At 31.9% G+C, this 22,907-nt stretch overlaps 1 protein-coding gene across 1 annotated transcript in view; it reads left to right on the forward strand.

Moving 5' to 3' along the window:
• The window catches only part of LOC140450196 (pyrethroid hydrolase Ces2e-like), a 78,522-nt gene extending 70,174 nt beyond the window's left edge, over window positions 1–8,348 (forward strand). The window contains exon 11 of the mRNA XM_072543661.1: window positions 8,093–8,348. Coding sequence (XP_072399762.1) covers window positions 8,093–8,279 — 187 coding nt within the window. The 3' untranslated portion in view covers window positions 8,280–8,348. The remainder of the gene's footprint in view (window positions 1–8,092) is intronic.
• The last annotated feature ends 14,559 nt before the right edge of the window (window positions 8,349–22,907 follow it).

Below are 22,907 nucleotides of genomic sequence, written 5' to 3' on the forward strand. Positions count from 1 at the left end.
CACTTCACCACTAACTTCGAGCTGCTCACTCTCGAGCTCATTGGAATGCTTTTTCATGTGTTAAGCCATTTTTGAATATTGTTCAGATCCATTTGCAAGTTTTTTTGTTGCTCTTTGTGGACTTATATGTAACGCAAGAACAGCAAGAACAGTGTCATTAGCGTATGTGGCAACTGTGGTTAATCTGATAGTTTGGTGAGTCAGCATTAAATAACAAATATAAAACAGGGCCAATAACGCTGCCTTGAGGCACATCAGACTTAACTTCCAATAGCTCGGACCGGAGTTCGTGCTCTTTAACTACAGAATAACGGTCGGATATATAAGATTTGAAGATTAGGCATGATATTAACAGCAATACGTCAACTGAATAGTATACTTTGGAATAACCACATCACCAGAAACACAAAAATTAGGATATACAAAAGTATCATAGAAAGCATTGCTACATATGGTTCAGAGCTTTGGGTAATAAATAAAAATGACGCATCCAAAATAAAAGCAATGGAAATGAATTATTGGAGAAGATGTTGCCAACTCACTAGAAGAGATAGAGTACGGAATACTGAAATCAAAGAGCGTATGGGCATAGACATTGACGTCCTGGAAACTATAGAATGCAAAAGGCTGAAATGGTATGGCCCTGTAGAACGGATGAATGATCAACGATGGCCAAAGAGAATGCTACAGTGGATCCCCACCAACCGCAGGAAAAAGGGAAAACCAAGAAGATCGTGGAGACCAGAAGTAAAAGATGCAATGGAAGATAGGGGTCTACAAGTAGATGACTGGAACGATCGCAAGCGTTGCAAGCTAGGTTGCGAGAAACGGCGGCAGCTGTAATAAACTCGTTATATATATATATATATATATATATATATATATATATATATATATATATATATATATATATATAGATTAGGCATGAGTAATGGGGAAGATTTTTCTTGTGTTTTTATAGAAGTCTGGTATTTCACACCTTGTCGAAAGCTTGACTGATGTCCAGAAAGTCTGCACTACAGTACCTCTTGTTCTTCAGATTAATATCCAGAATTTTTATCTTAAGCTGATAGAAGAAGGCTTGAACTTGAATTTAGGCGCTTTATGATTTTAAAAATAATATATTTTACTTTTGTTTTTAATCCTTCAGAAAATCGTCAGTTTGCGGTTTTTTCAGTTTTAAATGTTAAAGTAAATTTTCGAGTATAACTCGAAAACGATCAACTTAAGAGAAACTTTACAATTGACTCTTTTTAATCATAATTGTCCAAAGAATCTAAAAGTGATTTGTATGCGCTAAAACAATTAATTATTACAATTTTTGTTGTTTCTTATTTATCATTTTGAGTCTTTTTTTTCGGAAGATATCACTGTACACAAACTATTATCACTGCTTTTACTAAACTATTTAAATACATTTACGTCTTTAAATAAATCTTTTTTTTTTTTGTTAAAAAATAGTCAATTTCGATACTTGTGTTTCCATCAGACTATTCCCATGTTACTTTTTCTGTGTTTTGTTTAAATGTCTTTCCAGATCTTCAATAATATCTTATTTAAGTATTTTCCGACAATAACTTATTAAAATATAGTAAAGTATCGACTAAAAATATTACATGAGATGTTGGTTCAACTATTTAACAAATGCCTAAAAGGACAAAATATCCCTGATGATTGGAATGTTGGATACACCAGCTTAATATTTTAGAAAGGGGATAAACGCAAATGCTCTAATTATAGGGGAATAACTGTTATCAGGTCAGTGGGGAGGTTGTACAATCGAATAATAAAAGAAAGAATAGAATCAGAATACGAAGACATAGAAGAACAAAATGAATTTCGTGCTGGAAAATTGTGCACTTATGGTATATTCGTTCTGCAGCAGGTAATCGAAAAACGGAGAGCTATCTATCCACCTATTGTTTATAGATTAAGAGAAGGCATGCGATACCGTACCTTTGAAAAAACTGTTTCAAAAAAACAAAAAAACAAAAAAAAAAAAAAACAAAAAAAGAACAAAATGGATTTCGTACTGGAAGATTGTGCACTGATGGTATATTCGTTCTGCTGCAGGTAATTGAAAAACGGAAGGCAAGGAATCTATCTATCCACCTATTGTTTGTAGATTTAGAGAAGGCATACGATACGGTACCTTTGAAAAATCTGTTTCAAACATTGACAAATTCGCAAATATATACAAAAATGCAAGAAGTGTTGTTAAAGAAGGAAAATTTATATCTGAATCATTTCCAATAACAAAGGGGCTTAAACAAGGATGTTGTCTATCTCTGACCTTATTTAAAATATATATGATGAGGAAGACATGGACTACATGTTTAGAAAACTAAAGAAAGAATATGAAAAATGGGGTCTCAATATAAATATGTCAAAGACAGGGTATCTTAAAATAGGAGATGATGAAGAAGATCCAGAGTTAGGCTCTGGATTGGGCAGAAGTTTGGAAAAAAGATAGAAAAAGAATAGAAGTAGTAGAAATGGATTTTCTAAGGAGAGCGTGTGGTGTATCCCAAAAAGATCCTATCAGGAATGAAGATATTAGAAAGATAGGATCTTTCCGTAGAGCAAAATCGGTCGTGTTCGCGCATGACGTCATTGGAGAATAGAATTTGAATTCTTGTTATAGTTAAATGGGAATTGTATGCATTCTGTGATCAAATTATTTAATTAGCAAAATAATATTAAACGACTTTTTTCTGTTATTTGTTTATGAAAGACAAGGACAATATAATATTAAAAAAACTATAAGAAAAAACTAGACAAAAAGACATAAATAAGTTAAGAGATTTAATAATTACAATAATGGTACACATACGGATGTCTCCAAACTATTAATTAAAGATTATTTATTGATACATACAAAAAATAAACATTTTCAAATATGTGCAATATACAAATTAAACTTCAATGTATTCGAAAAAATTTTAGTGTTAAAATAAATTTGTATATTACAGATAATTAATCACTATAAAATAATATAATAGCTAATTTCAATATATATGTTACCAGTGTCTCTGTCTTCGGTCATTGTGGAAAAGGTCGAGGTTTCTGAAAAAAATATATTTCTCTTTCCGTGGCCGCCCCAAGAGGCAATACCTTTATGACAATGGACATAAAAATATTGGACGGAATAAGGCTTTGTTAAGGTTCCTAGTTAAAAATTAGAATATACAAGGGTATATTAAAATATTTAACCGCCCTACTTTTCAAAAATGATATTTGGAAACAATTTAGAAAATTTCTTTGCACTGGTTCTCATTTAATATTTTTTTTTTAAATGTTAGAATGTTTTGATTATCTTTTAAACAACTCTAATGAAGAATTAATTCTTGATCACGTACAATCGGGGATGAAACTAGAGAAACAATGATTAAAATGTTCCAGGCCATCATAATTAAATTCTTCCAATTTTTGACTTAGTTTGTCGTCTAAATCATGATTTTGGACGTTTTTACAATTTTTTAAAACATGAATCGCTTAGGTTGATATCAACTGTTGGCAGATCATGAGTTGCATCTTCTTCGGTGTTTCCAGCCGTTAACAAATTGCCTTTATTTCTGCCAATAACGTAGTTTTTTAAACGATATTTAAATTCTAACGCATCTGAAACAGCATAAAGTCCATCTTTAGCACGTATTACCCCAAAAAAGTTTTCCAAAATATCTTGATTCAACCTATAGGTCAAAATATATTTAAATCCAAATCTATATTGTATGTCTGTAAAAAGCATTTCCAATGCATTATTTGAGACGATAATATCTAACACAACACAAAATAAGCATTTTATTCTAACTAGGTAATTTTAAATTATTTGCTAACCATTTTGGAACGGCATAAGTGATTTCCGTTTTTCAACTCTACACTTCGATATCACGTCATTCATTCTATCTAAAATGGCAATATGTTCATCTAATGCTAACCCAAAAGCCTGCATTTTGGGCCTACTGTCTTGTGCTGGTACCTTCTGATTAAATAAATCAAACCAATCATTAACCTAAACTAATTGCATTATTAAAATGTTAAAATTTTCATACAAAATATTAAAATACTTACCAATTAAAAAAATTGTGAATATACTATCCAATTTATGTTGTCAATATAACCAAGACTTTCTCGGTTATATTGAAATGGCTTAAGAAATAATGTGCGAAAATAGTTTTGCTGCATAATTCACCTTTTGTCGTTGAATTCCCTGAAAATTCATCAAACTTTACGTCATTTTGTGTGTTATCGTTAAATCAGAACTCTTTGTACGTTTTAAAACTTCTTTACCGATATATTTTGTGATCTCTTTTCCATTAATATTAAATCCAAAGTCCACAAAAGTGTTTCGGATTAATTTTAATAAATGGGGTGTATCAGCAAAAACATATACTTTTTGTTCGTTCAACGTGTTTTCAAACCATGATTTTTCTAAAGAAGCATTTAGTTCTGTATGCAAGCGTTTATTTCCTGGTCCCAGATCACTAACTATACCAACAATTAGAAATCTGGATGATTCAGCGAATTGAATAATCTTAAAAAGTATTTCTTTGGTCATGCGGCAATCATAATTATAAAAAATTAGTTGTTTTCACTTTCCAAATAAACCCCGTATCATCGCTACCTGTACATAATTGATGGCTTTCATTGTTTCATCATTACGTCTATCATAGAAAAAACCTTTTCTCAATTTCATTTCGTCAAACGAAAGAAATGAAACTTTTTCCAAACATAGCATATCAATTTTTTTATAACGTTAGACATTTTTTAAAATTCCTGGATTCAAGTCAATTTTTTTAACAAAAAAACAAATTTTGACTTAAACAAATCAACAATTAAGCCAAATAAAATAGCCAATAGTTGAGAATAATTGAGAACTCCCGAGCTTCATCTGAGAAAACTCATACATCTACCGTAAAAAGAGCTCTTAAACAACTTAAACCAAATACTACCGCAACATCAGAATACTCACGTGCCTTCTCATTGGATGAAATAAACGAAGCGCTTAACCAAACTAAAACAGGAAAAGCAGCAGGCTTCGATGGAATGTATCCTGAGTTTATAGTCCACACTGGTACAAAAACACGACAGTGGCTCAAAAAATTCTTTAGCGACATTGTGAATACAGCTGTGCTACCCACAGAATTCAAAAGAACAAAAATTATCGCAATCCAGAAGCCTGGCAAAGACAACAAGCTGCCTGAAAGTTACCGGCCTATTGCCTTACTCAGTTGCTGTTATAAATTACTAGAACGACGTTTATATAACCGAATATGTAACACCATTGAGGATGCTGTAACAAGCTGGATTTAGAAGAGGACGAAGTTGCTGTGACCAAGTGCTGTCCTTAACTACATTTATTGAGGCTTTGAAAGACGCGAAAAATCTGCCATAACATTTATAGATCTCACGGCTGCCTATGACACTGTGTGGAGAGAGGGCCTCATTTATAAGCTGATGAAAATCATACCTTGCCTCAAAACTTGTCAGCTGATAAACGATCTACTGACTAACAGACTGTTTCAGGTATATATGAATGATGCACAGAGTAACGTTAGAAAACTTAACAACGGCTTACCTCAAGGCGCAGTGCTAGCTCCTTTATTATTTAACCTTTATACAGCAGATATACCTGAAACAAAATCGAGAAAATTTGCTTATGCTGACGACCTGGCCATTGGCTTCCAAGATAATAGTAAAGAAGCAGGAGAACGAGCTCTAAACGAGGACTTAACTACACCAAGTAACTATTTTAAGAACTGGCGCTTACGTCCTAACACAAGCAAAACTGAAACCTGTCCTTCACTCACAAAACACTCACCTTCAAAAGTCATCTTACAAACGCAGCCGGTAAACTAAGAACAAGAAATAACTTAATATCAAAACTTGCTGGAACAACTTGGGGTGCTTCTGCAGATACTCTCCGGAGCTTTGCTCTAGCTTTGGTTTTTTCGGTGGCAGAATATTGTATACCAGTATGGCTAAATAGTGCACATACAAGCAAAATCGATGTCCAACTTAACCAAACCATGAGAATATTCACTGGAACAATAAAACCAACGCCAGTGAGATGGCTGCCTACTCTGAGCAATATTGCTCCACCAGATCTACGCCGTACAGCAGCATTAGTAAGAGAGTACCAGAAAATTGTAACCAACGTACAATTACCAATACATCAAGATATCCCAGACATCTCAAAAGAGCACCAGCGACTGAGATCTAGAAATCCTCCAATACGATCTGCCCGAAAAATTGGTAATTCCTATGATATACATAGGCAATGGACAACAAGATGGATGCCAACAGTAGAATCGGACTATATTAAGATATTCACCCCAACTCAGGGTTTAATCGAATCAAATCTGCTCCGGTCCACTTGGGCAAGGCTTAATCGTATACGTACCGGATATGGTAAATGTGCTGATTCGCTGTTCAGGTGGGGTCGTGCAGAAAGTCCACAGTGCGATTGCGGACAATCTAGACAGACCATAAGCCATTGTGTTTCCGACTGCTTGAATCGTGCCTACCGTGGAAACCTCCAGGACTTTGCGGAATGTTCCCCAGAAGCAATTGAATGGCTATGTAAATTGGACATTAATATTTAGTGTCATTTATTCTATCTTTAGTGTTTAAATAATATATTTAATATATATGTATATATTATTGTATTTGTATATTTATAGTACTGTGAAAGTCCAAATAAATAAATAAAGTCAATTTTTTTAACCTAGTTCTTTAACGTTAATACTGCTGGAAAGGGATATCCTTTCTTCAATAAGCATCTGTACGCTCTTGGTCCAGCTGAATGAATTTGGTACTAGTACCTATAGTATGCGGTCTACACCAAGGATGCGGTATATCTGAGCATTTCTATTATAGTGTGTAGAATAAGCCAATTTTCTTGCTTATTCCTAACTAAAATAGTAAATTGATATGACAAAATGTTAATTTTTAAAATTAAAATAATAATTCTTAATTAATCTAATCCTAATCTAATCCTAATTAATGCGTTTTATTCAGTTTGTTATGATTTTATTACCGGTACTGTAACACAGGTTATACACCGCATACCTCGACAGACAGCAAGCTATAGCAGAAACGCGACGGTAGACCACATACTATAGAAGCACCTACATATTACATTTAATGATGTAGAAGCTAATAAAAACTTCCCAAACAAATACCCAGCACCATTATTAATACTACCATTCGTATTAGAAATTATTTCCCGACTTTTCACCTTCTAGTGTTCCTTTAAAATTAATATTAAAAGTTATAAACAGTAAATAGAAGCTAATAAAAGCATCCCAGACACCTACCCATCATCATTATCAATATGTGTCCAAATTTCTAGTTGTGAATTATTTCCAGACATTTCACCTTCTACAGTTTCCTTAAAAACATTCAGAAAAAATTAAGAAACACAAAATCCAACACAATGAAAACAAGTTGTACTTACGTTGTTTCATTCTCTAATATCTGCCAATACTGTTTTTAAACATTTCTTTCCTCTAATCAAGCATTACGTTATTTATTACAGGGTTCCTCCAATCTGTTTTCTAAAAGGGAAGGTACTGAATACTTGTTTAAACTTTTTCTACACTTCCTGGCATTTCCTAATAATTCTGCCACGAAATCTCTTTCAAAACCATCACTGGTAAAATGTACTGAACACATTCGTGCAGTGAGCACATTGAATTTGCCAGACCGGCGACAAAAATGAACCCATTTCTTACAAAAAACATTATCTTTGGGAAACCGAAAAAATCAAATTTCCCGGAAATCTAAAGTCCGAAGAATAGTCCCATTAGCTCAGATAAATCTTCGCCGATTTTTGCGTTTATATCTCAGTTAATTACCGATTAGTCTTTAGTGTTGTTACTGAGGATACACTTTACTAAGTATAAACTAATAAAGACTACATATTTGTTTCGTTTCTCTGTTTCCCGAACAGCATATTTTTTCTATTCTTATATTTTTCCGTATTAGGTCAGTACCTAAATCACAATAAAATTAAAAAATATATATTTACAATGATTAAAATAATAGTTTGTGATACTCGGTAAACCACTAATTTTTTATTTAATTTTAGAAACCCAACTCCAGAAAAAGATCCTCTTCTCTTCAATATAACATGGCCTACATCGACGCCACTTAATTTGGAATATCTAAATATAAACAACACCTTTGAAGTAAGGCAGCACTTGAGACAATACAAAGAAGTTAGTAAGATCTTAGATGCTTATATGGAACCTCCGTTTGATGCATATGGACATTAACACTGAATTGTAAATAATAATATATTTTAAAGAAAAAATTTAAAAAATATATAAAAATATGTAGACTAATGCAACAAGTTTTATTTTTGTGGCCAAAAACGTTAATTAAATCAATTATTACCTTTGAAATCATTGCACTTACATCGCAGTACTCACATTTATTCTAAAAATTCCAAAGTTAATTAAAAAGTGGCATATCTATAGTCGGATTCACGAGAAGAATTCAGTGCTGTCCTTAGAGCAAGCTAGGTAACTATTGGGATGTAATGGGATAGTGAAACGCAATATATAGCCACTCCTACTCAACTGTCAACTTCACCTGCTTGTATGATGATCTAGATCATGGTCTTCTGGTACATCCTGCTAGATATCTAACGAGGCTCTGACGTCCGAGTGTTTGCGGGGATAAGCAATCCACCATTTACTGGCCAACGGCTTAGGGCGGATCAGCTAGTAAGTGGAAGGACATTCTCTTGTCCTGAGACTGAGAAAATTGGTCTCGAAGGCGGAAGAACCAAGAAAGTGGTCAACGGCATCAGAATGCGGAAGGCAACGAGAAACCACTGCATTCAAGGTCCCTGATGACATCTCTAGTATAAATTATAATAAATAGCTAGCACTATTTGCGCAAGAGACATTATTGATTACGGTAATCGGAGACCAAAATCCGGCAGGGGAGAACAACCATCAGAACGCAAGGCCTCCTCGGTCGTGAACATGCGAAACCCTTTCACAAAAAACCAAAAAAAAAATACTCAACCCTTTCAGATAAAAATAGCTACCTGAAATGTAAGAAGTATGTATCAGCCTGGAAAACTACATAATGTTATTAAAGAGAAAGCGAGGCTAAATATAGATATGCTTGGGGTTAGCGATGTACAATGGTCAGGAAATGGAGAGATATCAATAAATAACCACAATATCTATTACACTGGAGGAGACAAAACTGATCATCGATACGGAGTAGCTTTCATCATAAGCAACACTATTAGAAAATCAGTGCTAGGTGTGATTCAAATCTCAGAAGGAATAATAATGCTAAAAATTCAAGCACAGAACTGTAATATTAATATGATCCAAGTCTATGCTCCCACAGCTGATAAGACCGAAGATGAGATCGAAAAGTTTTATTCAGAATTGCACAATACACTCAATTTAACAAAATCTAGAGATATTACTTACATTTTAGGTGACTTTAATGAAAAAATGGAGTAGGTACAGTTGAAAATATAATTGAACAGTTCGGATTAGGAATTAGAAACGAGAGAGGAGAAAGGCTCATAGAATTCTGCCAAGATAAGAATATGGTAATTGCCAATACTTGGTTTCAGCTTCCTAAGAGGACTATATACATGGACGTCTCCTTCACATACAGAAAACCACATTGTCAGAAACCAGATAGACTTTATACTCGTAAATAGCAGATATAAAAACTCTATAACAGTTAAAACTTATCCCGGAGCAGATGTTAACTCAGACCACAATAAGTTAGTTGCTGACGTGAAAATAAAATTAAAAGAATTGAACTCAGAAAACAACAAACAAAAATTAATGTAAGAATGCCAAAAAAAAAACGAAGAAATAAAAAACGAATTAAAAAATAATGTGAACGTTAATATGCAAAAAACACTAACTGACAACAAACAAAATATGGACGTAAATAAAAAGTGGTATAATATTAAAAACACATTACTGAAACCAGCTCAAGAAAGTTTGATATAACATAGGTGAGAGGCTAAAAAACAGGGGATAACAGAAGAAATGCTATTACAGATGGAAGAAAGAAGAAAATTTAAACAGAAGAACTAGAAACAAAATATGATATGAGAAATATGCACAAAAAAATAAGAGAAGTGACATTAATGGGTCGAAATAGACAGCAAGGATACATAAAAGACAAAAAAGGAGTACTACTAATAGAATTACCAGAGAAATTAAGACGATGGGAGGAGTACGTTAGAGAACTTTTCCAATATGAATGAGGTGAAATGCAGAAAATACAAGAACTAAATCCTTTAGAGATACAGAAGATCACGATAGATGAAATCAAATATGCTATTAAAAACTCTAAAGACAATAAGGCAGCTGGATTAGATGAAATACCAGTAGAACTGTTAAAACTAGTGGAAGAGTATAACTTGGAAGTATTGGCAGATTTATTCAACACGGTGTACAATACGGGAATAATACCACAAGAGTGGCTAAGTCAGCATTTATAACCATCCCTAAAAAACAAGCCGCAAAAGAGTGCTCTGATTATCGAACACTGAGCCTCATGAGTCATACTTTAAAAGTACTGCTGAAAGTAATACATAAGAGAAAATACGAAAGGCTAGAGGTGGATATTAGCGAGACGCACTTCGGGTTCCAAAATGGAATGGGTACTCGAGAAGGACTATTTGCCATCAACATATTGATTCAGCGATGCCGGGATGTAAACGTTGATCTACACTTGTGCTTTGTTAATAACGAAAAAGCTTTCGATAAAGTGAGATGAAAAACTAATACCAATACTTATGAACAAGCGTATTGACAGTAAAATTATAAATATAGTGCAAACATTATATTGGAACCAAAGTGCCATAGTTCAAATTGATGGGCAACACTCAGAAGAAATGAAGATATGTAGAGGAGTTAGACAGGATGTGTTTTATCGCCACTTTTGTTTAACTTATATTCTAAAGAAATTTTCCAAAACACTCTCAATAATACCAAAGCGGGAGTTACCGTTGACGGAAAATTAATTAACAACTTACGATATAACATCTTATCGAAAGCTTAAGGATAAAAAAATAGTGCTGAGATGGGAATTACTATAAACGCTAAAAAAAAGAAGTACGACTTTTAGAAATTACACAAAATTTAATAAAAACATTTTCCTTGAAATTTTTTTTAGGATTATATACAGGGTGTGATAACGATACGGTATCCACTAGAAAAACTGTCAGTGATACTAAATTATTTTGGCAAAAATTCGTCGATTCACGGTAGCTACAAATTTAAATTAGTAATTTATATACCTATAAGATGTCCTAACTTGGAACAATGACATAAATTTTTATATTTTTTAAAGCAAACAATGTATTTTATTTTAATTTTTGAATCTTAAAAAAGTAATAATATTTATTGCATATTTTATTACTTGTATACGAGGTTTGTCAAACAATGTGATGTTTTTTCAAGAGTAAAATAGCTTTATTTTCAATCTCAAAAATTATTATAAAGGAAAGATCTTTAAAATTAGAAATAATAATTAAACATTGTCTATTTAGATAAAAGAACTATTTTGTTCAACATTTTGGCTCACTCAGTGTTAAGTGAATATACTCCAAAGAATAAAACTACGCTAATAAAGAATAAACATTTATTTAACCTAAACATGTAACGTTAATTAAAACACAACGACTTAGATGGGCTGGACACATAATACGAATGTCTGACAACATGATTGCTAAAGAGCTAACGGCAGAAACACCTATAGGAAGAAGAAGTAGAGGCCGACCGTGAATTAGGTGGTTAGATAGAGTTGAGACTTTGAAAAAAGGAATAGTTTTTTGTTGTACAAGTTTCTCCTGCTTACAAGTGATGTAGTGCTACAAAATACCTCCTTTTAAATAAAATGTCTGTTTTATCTTTTTGAATGTGTTCTGTTTGTCCTTAAGTGTTTTTAGTTTCAATTAAAGTCAAATTTAATTGACATCACAATAATTTGTTTTTTACCCACACCCAAACTTATATCAAAAATAGAAATCTATCATTTTCTACGTTATCACAGTGCTGTCTATTTTAAATTAATAATTTTGATAAATTTACACACATTGTCAAAATATACCTCTTAAGTAAATATAAATAACTTTTAAATAATATAACACATCACATTTAATTACAACAAACAATTAATACAATACCTACATTCCTAGTCAATTTGTTAATATTTTTTTCCCTCAAGAACTTTCCCAAATTCTTTAAATAGTTGCAGTACATAAACAGTCTTTTAACTATGTTTTAAACATTTAACCCTCGAGTGGAGGCGCTGGTACAATAATATTACTTTGTGAGTGGGTGGCGCGTGACTATTGGGTTATTTGTTTTTATACCTCTCAGTATCTTCCTAGAAATTGACGAGGAAGTATTAGTTGAATTTGTGCGATTTATAATAATATTTTTTCTGCTACTACTAATTTTAGATTGCTAAAAAAATGTCGTTTATCAGTTTCTTTGTATTACAGCGTTGCCAAAACTTACAATTTTACTCTATTTTAGGGCAAAAAGACTTACGGAGGAAGAGCTTCGGAAAATTTTAGAAGATATGTCTGATATAGAAGAAATTAATGACTCAGATGACGGAGAATGGAGCGAAGAAGACGGAGAGATTGTAACCAAAGAAGACCATAATTCAGGTTCAGAGATAGAGTTGGAAGACATTTAGGAAAATGAGGCTGTTTATGCTAGTGACTCCGGTTCTGATATGGAAGTAGATTCTGACAGTCTGCCTGGCGAAATCGGTAATAACTTTTATACCGGTAGAAGCAAGAAAACCAAATGGAGAAAAATTAGTTACCATTCACAAACGTCCAAGACCAGTTTAAAAAATCTTTTAAAAACGAATCCTGGTCCGAAAGGGACTGCAAAAAACGTTCCCACCGAGACTGAGGCTTTTTTGAAATTAATTGATGATAGCATTATAAATGATATCGTGCATTTTACAAATCTGTATATTGAAAAAAAAAGAGAGAAAGGGGGTTAATTATAGCAGAGAAAGAGCAGTTAAAGTTACAAGTAAATCTGAAATGATGGCTTTGTTTGGATTATTGTTTCTAATTGGTACTAAAAAAGGAAGTAGGACTAAGTTTCATGACAACTGTAAGAAATATTATAATGACAGTTACTATGTAACCATAGATGAAAGCTGGAACCTTTTAGAGGACGATGCAGCTTTATCCAACATATCCCGAATAAACCGGCCAAATACGGTTTAAAAATGTTTGCGCTTTGCGATGCCGAAGCTTATGATACCAGTGCTTTTGAAGTTTACTGTGATAAACAGCCTGAGGGGCCCTACTGTAAATCTAACTCTCCATCTGATATAGTAAACAGACTAGTTGCGCATATAAAAGGTACTAATAGAAAATCTGACCACCGATACTTGGTACACCATCTATGCTTTGGCATGTTCACTTTTGAAACAAAAAATTACAACCATTGGTACTCTGCGAAAAAATAAATCAGAAATACCTCCTGAGTTTTTGCTCCACAAAGATCGTGTAATTTAATCTTCGTGCCATGGTTTTTAAAAAGAGGTGTGTATGGTGTCTTACGTTCCGAAAAATCAAAATCTGTAGTATTACTTTCTACTATGCATGATGATGGAAAAATTGACGAAAAAACTGGGATGAACCGGAAACGGAAAACCGGATGAAAAAAAACCAAGGGTGGCACTGATACAGTCGATTAATTATGTGGGGGATATTCTGTTTCGCGAAACACCAGAAGGTGGCCCTTAGCATTATTTTATGCTCTTTTCAATGTTGCTGGAATAAATGCCCACATTTTATATAAGAGTAACCAAAACAACGCAAAGAGGCCAAGAAAAATTTTTCTTAAAAATTTTTCATTTCAACTTATGAAATCCCACTAAGGGAAAAGGTCTAAAATATCGTCGTTACCTTCAGATATTCAGTTATTTTTAACGACTTACAAACCTAAAAAAGAGGCACAAAAACATGATGTACCAGTAAAAAAGCGGGGACGTTGCGCCATATGTGGAAGACAGAAAAATAAATTTACGTCACAATTCTGTGACAAATGTGATAATTTTGTCTGTCAAGAGGACAGTGAAACTACGATTACCTGTCACCGATGTAAAACCAATTTAGTGAAAACTGATGAAAGTGACTAACTTTTTTATGTTTACAGTGTTTGTTTATTTGTTTGTTATGTAAAATATACGTTTAATAAATATTTAAAACAATTTCCTAAAACTTTATTTACTTATAAGCCATTTAAACAGTTCTAGAACTTTAATTTTCTGCTGGTAGCACATTTGCACCACGCGTCCACTCACGCGATAATTATAGGCGCGTCCGCTCGAGGGTTAATAATGATCCTTGTATCAGCATGTAAGTAATATTTATTTATTTAATTTCAATTTAACTAGATTGATTTTTCACTTAAGTTTTATTTATTCAATTTTAAAGTCATATTTAATAATCACACATATATGAGGCCACCAGAACCAGAGTGGCTCAAGCGACATTTTTTCATATTTAGACTTTATCCCAAAAAACGATGTGAAATAATAATATTTTCAAAGCCACAGTGGCCAAGATTAGTTTTCTCTGAGAATAACAGACGGCGACACTAGTATTGTTTTGCCATTGTAATTTTATACTCCATTTTAAAAATCATAGTGATCCAGGTGACTTGGGTTACTCTGGTATTGGCAACGCTTAACTGTCATTGTGATTATTATTGGGAGGTTTTCTAATTAAAACAGTGTTTTAATTAGAAAATCAATAAAAACATGAATGAAAGTAAGGACTAAGGCGTGGAAGGCACTGCATGTAACCTAAAAGGTGAGTTTCTCTGTTATTTAACCAACAATTGAACTGTTATAATCTTTGTCAAGTTAACATAACCTACAAAAAAACATTAATTGTACTGTTTTAATTTTTTCAAAGCTTACATCTTACATAAATAGTAACTATTGTTGTGTTTGTTTGCTGCAGATGTTCCTGGAGCTGTAGCAACTGCACATGATGGGAGGAGTGGGAATGAAACTACTGATAACATCGATAATGAATTACGAGATATACTTGGATCAAGCCTAGAGGAGCTCTATCAGGATTCAAGTTCCGAGTATGTTCCAGATCATCGCAGCAGGAGCTCTTCGCCAAATTTGCAACATATTCTTGAAGATTTGTCTAATGAAGAAGACCAGTCGTCAGTTTCTACAAAGATGACAGGCAAACGCATTCGCAAGGAAAATACGTGAAAAGAAAATGTGACAAAAACTAACTAAAGGTGAGGAACACACAAACACTAAAGGCGTTCTCGTTCTCGCTAAAACGATAAATACACATTATCGATGTCCCTGTAAAGAAAAATGCCACGAGAAGATCGACCCTGAAAGACAAAGAGTAATATTTTCCAAATTTTATGGATTACCAAATTTTAATATGCAAAGCTCATATCTGTGTTCACTCGTAAATGTAATAATTAAAGCAAGATCATGTAAACAAAATGCAAACGATACCACAAAAAAGCCGAGAGAATTTTCCAGACTGTATCATTTACCAGATATGAATGGAAAACAAATTCGTATTTGCAAGTCATTTTTCAAACATTCCTTTAGTCCTTTAAGTATCAGATGGACGTCTCACAAGAGTTTTGAAAAATAAGTCACTTGGTGATACACTCCCTATTGACAACCGAGGTAAACATGTACCAAAAAACAAAACCTCTGAGGTGAAAGAAAATGAATTAAAGGAGTTCATTAATACTTTTCCAAAATACGATTCACACTACACCAGACACAAAAGTGAGACAAGACAGTATTTGCCACCTGATTTGAATTTGACAATAATGTATGCCGAATATAAAAAGAAAGTCAGCGAACCTGTTTCTAAATACATCTTTGAAAAAATATCATTCCATGCTCCTATAACATTCCGTGTTCATGTATCCGTGTATGCGTGTATCATTCCATGCTCCTATAACAGATTCATGTAAGAAATGCGATAATTTTTAAGTAAAAATAGAGGCTTGTGAAAATAGTGAACATTCCAAGAACTTACCACTACCAAGGAGATTGATTTAAGAAAAGTAAAAGTGCCATGAATAATATGAAAATTGATATAAAGTATGCAAAAGAAAACAATGACACCACAGTACTTATATTTGATCTGATGAAGACTCTTTTAACTCCGGTAATTTTAACTGGAATATGCTATTATAAACGGCAGTTATGGATTTACTGTTTAGGGATTCACAATGCTGCTACTGATGACATTTTTATGTACGTTTGGGACGAATCGACTACATCCAGAGGGCCACAGGAAATAGGTTCATGTTTATTAAAATTTATTTGGGATAATGTACGTAAAAAGAAACTAATAATGTACTCAGACCAATGTGGCGGTCAGAACCGTAATATAAAAATTGCGGTGTTTGGTATGTACATTGTATCAAATCCAGCTTATACTTTGGAACAGATTGATCACACATTTACAGTGAGCGGCCATTCCTATTCATCTTGTGACCGATCTTTTGGCTTGATAAAAAGACACCATTCAAGGTAGTACAGATGAAACGAGACGATTTTATATCGACGAAAGCCTTAGAAAGTAACATTACGAAGAGAAAGAAGCGTTGATATGTCCAAAGTAGAGTGGCTAAAAATGCAGTGGATGCTGTATAGTAGGATGCATCCATTCTCCATGTATTTTAAATAGTCGAATAATCCAGAAGTCCTTTTTAATTAAGTTAACTTCAGTAAAAGGAATTCTCAAGATGCTGCTAACCTAGAGCTTGAAACACTCTATCCGGATGGAAGAAAAATCAACCCTGAAAAAAAGAAAGACCTTCTGTGTTTACTAGAGTATGTTACGCCCATCTATCATCAATTCTCCCACCAACTAGCAGACTCCAACACTGCAAGAAATGAATTAGACGGAGCAATAAGCGATTTTTCGGTGGAGTAGTGTATAATGAAAACATTTAAAAGAAATAAAAGTAAAAGTTTGATTACAACTTAAGTAAAAAAACTAGCAATAAGTTTTAATTTGTAATTTTTCAGTTTGATAAAAGTCATTATCTCTGGTATATTACATTTATTTCTATGGGATGGGTTGTTTTCATACCCGACGGCCTAATATTCTTACTTTTATTGAAATGCTTGTCTCAAACAGCGAATACCAAAGTGGCCCAACTGTTAAAAAAATTACAAATACTTACAAAATTAGCATCAGGCTATAACCCATTACAATCTTAGAAATTTTTAAAGTATTATGCTGCGAACTAAGCAATGTATTTAATATTTACTTAATTTTCTACATTAACTCGAAAATTTCACTAAACTATTTTGGTCCATATCTCTAGTTCTAATTTCTATCACTTGGGCCACTCTGGTTCTGGTGGCCTGATATAATATTGGCATAATTGCTGTATATTCTGTACCAGACAGCACCCTAATATGGGGTATTGTATTTTCAGCATTTGGTTTACCATGTAGCGTTGCCGCCACACAGGCAACATATTCAAGATTTGAATAAAGATATAGTTTCAACATATGAGTTGGGATGATATGTCAATGAGGCGGTTTGAAAAATGTTCCATACACAAACGGCATCCCACTGTAGTTAAGTTAGCCGTTCACCTGGTAAATGGACAACCACTTTATTTCACGGAAGAAAATACAACGAAAATAGGTTTACCTATTTTCGTTGTATTTTTACGAATACAACGATATACAATAATACAATAAAAACGATTACCAACGACAACGTTGAAATCTTACTTTTCTTAAAGGGACGCTTGACAAGATATATATCCATTGTTAGGTAGATTTTAAGTTCAACGATAAGTCAGAACCTGTTTATTCCAATGACATAAAATAAAATAGAATAAAATAAAATAAAATAGAGAAAAATATAATAAAACGCAATACAGAAGAAAAAAATAAAATAAAATAAAGTAAAATAAAACGAAACACAATAAATAAAAGAAATTAGAATAAAATGGATTAAAGTAAAATCAAATAAAACAAAATAAAATAAAATTAAAATAAACCAAAATAGAATCAAATAAAATAGAATATAATAAAATACAATAAAATTAAATTAAATAAAAATAAAATTAAATGAATTAAAATAAAATAAAATAAAGTAGAATCAAATAAAATAAAATAGAATCAAATAGAATAGAATAGAGTAGAATAAAATTAAGTTAAATAAAATAAATAAAATAATAAAATAGAATACAACAAAATAAAATATAATAAAATCAAATCTTAAATTTGACGATTTTTAACAGACCCGCAGTATGCTTATCCATTGGTTTACCATTGGTTTTAGTATGGACCATAATAAATTTATAGTTCGCATTTACGTTATCCATTAAATCAATACTAAACTTTTCTTTATAATTGTATAAGTACGATAGGATATTAGGAAGTTTAGCAATATTCACATGCGTGCCATCTATAGCACAGCAAAAAGTATTAAAATGCCATTTTTTTTCTTAACTCTTCAGCTATTTCCATTGTTCTTCTGTTCTTGGAAACCAAAAAAAATCAATAAATATTCATGTATTGTCTATAGAATTCCGAAGGTAAGAGTGAACCACTAATGGAACATGCAATACCAGATATTCACGAAGAAATAATAAATTTTTCAATACATTCACCTGATTCACAATCCACTAGACCAGGCTCATTACAATCAAACTCTTTTGCAAAACCTCATAGATATCCAGAGCCACGAAAATATCGACGTTCAAAAAACAAAAATGTAAAAATAGATTAGCTTCTTTTAATTGCTAGCGAAACGATGAAAAAGTATTGTTCTACAGTAACTAGTGAAACACCTTCAGCCAGCCTTAATAGGTTAAGCGATTTTGGCATACCAGGTGTTAACTATGCTTGAGATTTAACATCATTAGATCCAATACAACAAAGTTTTGTTGACAAAGGAGTTGAAGACGCGATTTTTTATAAAACAATAGGTAGTATGTTCGACCGTTCATCTCTCACCTAATAATTCCGACAGCTCTCAACAAATAAGTGTTTTATTCCTTGTATTATGTCATCTTCGATTCAAACGTTCAAGTTACTCATAATTAACATTTATTTATTCTGTGGTTGTTCGTTTACTTTGCTCTGGAGGTGTTCGTAGAAGCTTTCTGTCGCATTTTTATTTCGGTTGTTCTCCAGGCAATAAAATGCTATCACATATAGGGCATTAACGTCTAGTTTAATATAGTCTTCTTCTTGGTTTGCAAGTATCTAGTGCATATTAAGAGGGCGATTCCTTATTTGGCTCTGGTTTCTTTCGCAACACCACTGTGAAACAGTGTAGAACAAGTAGTTATCTATTATAATTTGACCTTTTTCCATTTTTTTTTGTCTTTAGAAGGGCACAGATATCAATATTCTTCTCTTTAAGTTGTTTGGTTATTTCTTGTTCTATTTTGGTTAGCTCCATGTATCGATTCGAAGAATATTTGGCGTTTTTCTGTTTTTAGTATTAGCTGTCATTGTTAAATCCATCCAGTTTTGACCCATAACTCTGTCTCCATAAGCAAAATATTCGTAATTGATCACTAAGGTGCTAACCTTGCCGCAATAATGGTTTTTGTAACGAAAAAAACTAGCCGGAAACGAAGTCGCTGATACAATTTGAAGGTAAATGTCTAATAATATTCTAATATAAAATATAAATAAAAGACAAGGCAGCATAAATAACATAACGCAGATATTAAGAAATGTATGGGAATGAATACCGATATAAGTAAACCTCTATCCGACAAAAGAGCGGACTTAAGAAAGGGTAGAAACATTCCTTTTAATAATCATTATGTTTCAAAATAATTTAAATGGGATTCAACAGCAGCCTTATCATATATCATTGTTTATCCTCAAATATCCTATTTTCTTAATTCAAATGTTTGTAGAATTATATATTATACTATAAACTGTTGCCAAAATAAAACAAAACCTCTTCTTAAGGTGTTTCATCAATACAGATTGTGTCAAGCTGTTAAGTTTCAAAAGTTACAGTTGCTATTAAATTTATATATGTATTTCAAAATATTTTCTCTGCTGCCCTCTAGGTGGTTTTGCGTTAAGCGATAAGAAAAATCAATATTAAACTTGCAGATTTTCTATGGAAAAAGGTATAAAGACATTTTGGTTCGTTTAAGATTTTTAAGAAGTCGCTGATATAACTTGTAAATAAATCTCTAATGTTGTTATATATTTTTTGCACATAAATCTATTTTTATCATTTAAGTAAAAAGTTTAGGTGGGATTAGACCACAGTTGATTGAGATGAAAATTATATTTTTACCTAATGTTTGCCGTTTCGATTTTTCCCCAGAAATCGTTTTCAAAAATAAAATACTTTAAATAATTCTGTCAAAATGTATACCCAACATTCTTCTTCTTCTTCGTTTTGGCTTTTATTCTACTGAATAATCAGCCAGTACATTTGTTTTGCTAATTTTTGGGCCACTGTTAAAGGCCACCATGTTATTATAGTTTTCAGTCTGTGCAAAGAAAACTACAAAAGTAGATTATTTCTTGAGATGTATTACATTAACAAAAAGAAACACACTTAAAATTATAAAACAGACACTGGACAGTTAAGTAACATAATATTGTGATATATTGAACAAAATTAATAAATATTCAAAATAGCCAACATTCACCTTAATCTTATATACTAAAACGATAAGCCCTTTTCTTGTCCACCACTTTACTCAAAAACCATATTAGATAATTAAAATATTTTTTCGAAATATTATTAGTATTACGTATGAAATTGTCAAGATATGCTTTTGGTACAAAAATTCACTTCCGGTTTTGAGATGACCGGAAGTTAAAATTTACTTTAAGTTTTAGACCCCACAATGTATATATGGATCGAATTTTATATACTAAAACGCTAAGCCCTTTTCTTGTCCACCACTTTACTCAAAAACCATATTAGATAATTAAAATATTTTTTCGGAATATTATTAGTATTACGTATGAGATTGTCAAGATATATTTTTGGTACAAAAATTCACTTCCGGTTTTGAGATGACCGGAAGTTAAAATTTACTTTAAGTTTTAGACCCCACAATGTATATATGGATCGAAAGATCTCGTCGAGACGAATCTAAATATGTACTTCCGGTTGCGATTCGACACCGGAAGTGACCTGAAACGCGCATAAAACATCAAGAGAGCAAATCTGACACCGGATTCGTGATCAGCATGCAAAATTAACTGCTAAATTATATCCATGTCGACATTTGATGAACTAAAAATTGCATTCCGGTTTTGAGGTCGACTTCCGGTTTCGTTTTTATTAGTCAAATCAATTGAGAATTCAACGTAGAGTTCAAAAATGTAAGTTCACGAAATTATCATTTATAGTGTTTGAGTTATTGATAAAAATATTTTTACTTCCGGTCATTGTATATATTGTGTATTTTTCTCGCAAAATAAAAATTTCATTTAAAAAACTCGATGTCGAGTTGGTCCGCTAGTAACAAATAACCTTAATAATTCATGAAAGAAATATCATTCTTTTAACGTTTCTTTTATTGTTATTTTTATTTTTACATTAGAAGTAATTTTAATTTTTTATCGTATTGCTGTAACGAACGTACTTAAGACAATTTAATCTTGACATTCAATATTTCAAATACTTCAATGTCAGTTTTTATTTGCGAAATCTTTTGATTTATGAGTGTTTTTAAATGTATTTGTACGCCATTTTTTGTAATGTTCAAATTGTTTCAGTTTACTCCTGATGAAGCTATCAAATAGCGAAATATTGAGTATTTTAGAAAAAAGAAAGATTTTCATTAGAGACCACTTTACCCGATAATTCCAACGTATTTATAAATTATTTTTTGGTCGAAATAATCACTTCTAATATATATATATATATATATATATATATATATATATATATATATATATATATATATATATATATATATATATATATATATATATATATATATATATATATATATATATATATACACATTTGCACTAAAATTTTAAGAAGTCTAAAGTGTGTTTTTATTTCACCTTAAACAAAAGTTTTATATGTCTAAAAGGGTACTTACTTGGTAACTTCATGTCATTTTTTAAGTTCTGAAGATATCAGTACAAATTTCATTTTTTAACACGATTACGGACATGACATGACTACATATGTAGACACTTACTACATATAAAGACTCCATGAATGTGTTAGAAATGAAATCAGACTTTTTTATTTTATATAAATGAATTTTTGTATTTCCCTTCATAGTAGGGATCTTATTTATTATTTGTACTCCTACAATATGCTCTAATATGTAAGTATATATTTATTTTCTTTGTTGAATTAAACTTTTAATTTAATTTTAATAAAGTATATAATCAGCAACAGAAAATACAATTCGAAATTAGAAAATGGCCCCATATTGTATCACTCTTTGAAATTACGAGTTAAACAATTGTTGAAAGTATCAATAGTCATAATTTTAGTTATTGATTTTATAAGACCAAATATACCAAACTAATTTAAATGTAGAGCATCTCAAACAAAATTCAAGTGACTTGTAACAAAATTTCTTCAAGAGCTGAAAAATATCTAAAAAAAATTAATATAAAATGCAAAAGTTGCTTGATAAATACATAATGTGACTTAATAGTAAATATGTATTGAGAAAAACTAAAGAGATATACTTAGTGAAGCAAGAAACATCGTATTTCAGTTTTGCAAAATATATCTAATAATACCTATTTCATACATAAACGTGGAGAAATATCACAGTTATATTTATATCATTGTAATGGGAATAAAATATTATTAAAAAAATGCAGTTACATGCATTTTATACGTTATATACAATTCGCAATAAATA

This window comes from Diabrotica undecimpunctata, chromosome 1 (assembly GCF_040954645.1).
Source record: "Diabrotica undecimpunctata isolate CICGRU chromosome 1, icDiaUnde3, whole genome shotgun sequence".
Lineage (NCBI taxonomy): Eukaryota > Metazoa > Arthropoda > Insecta > Coleoptera > Chrysomelidae > Diabrotica > Diabrotica undecimpunctata.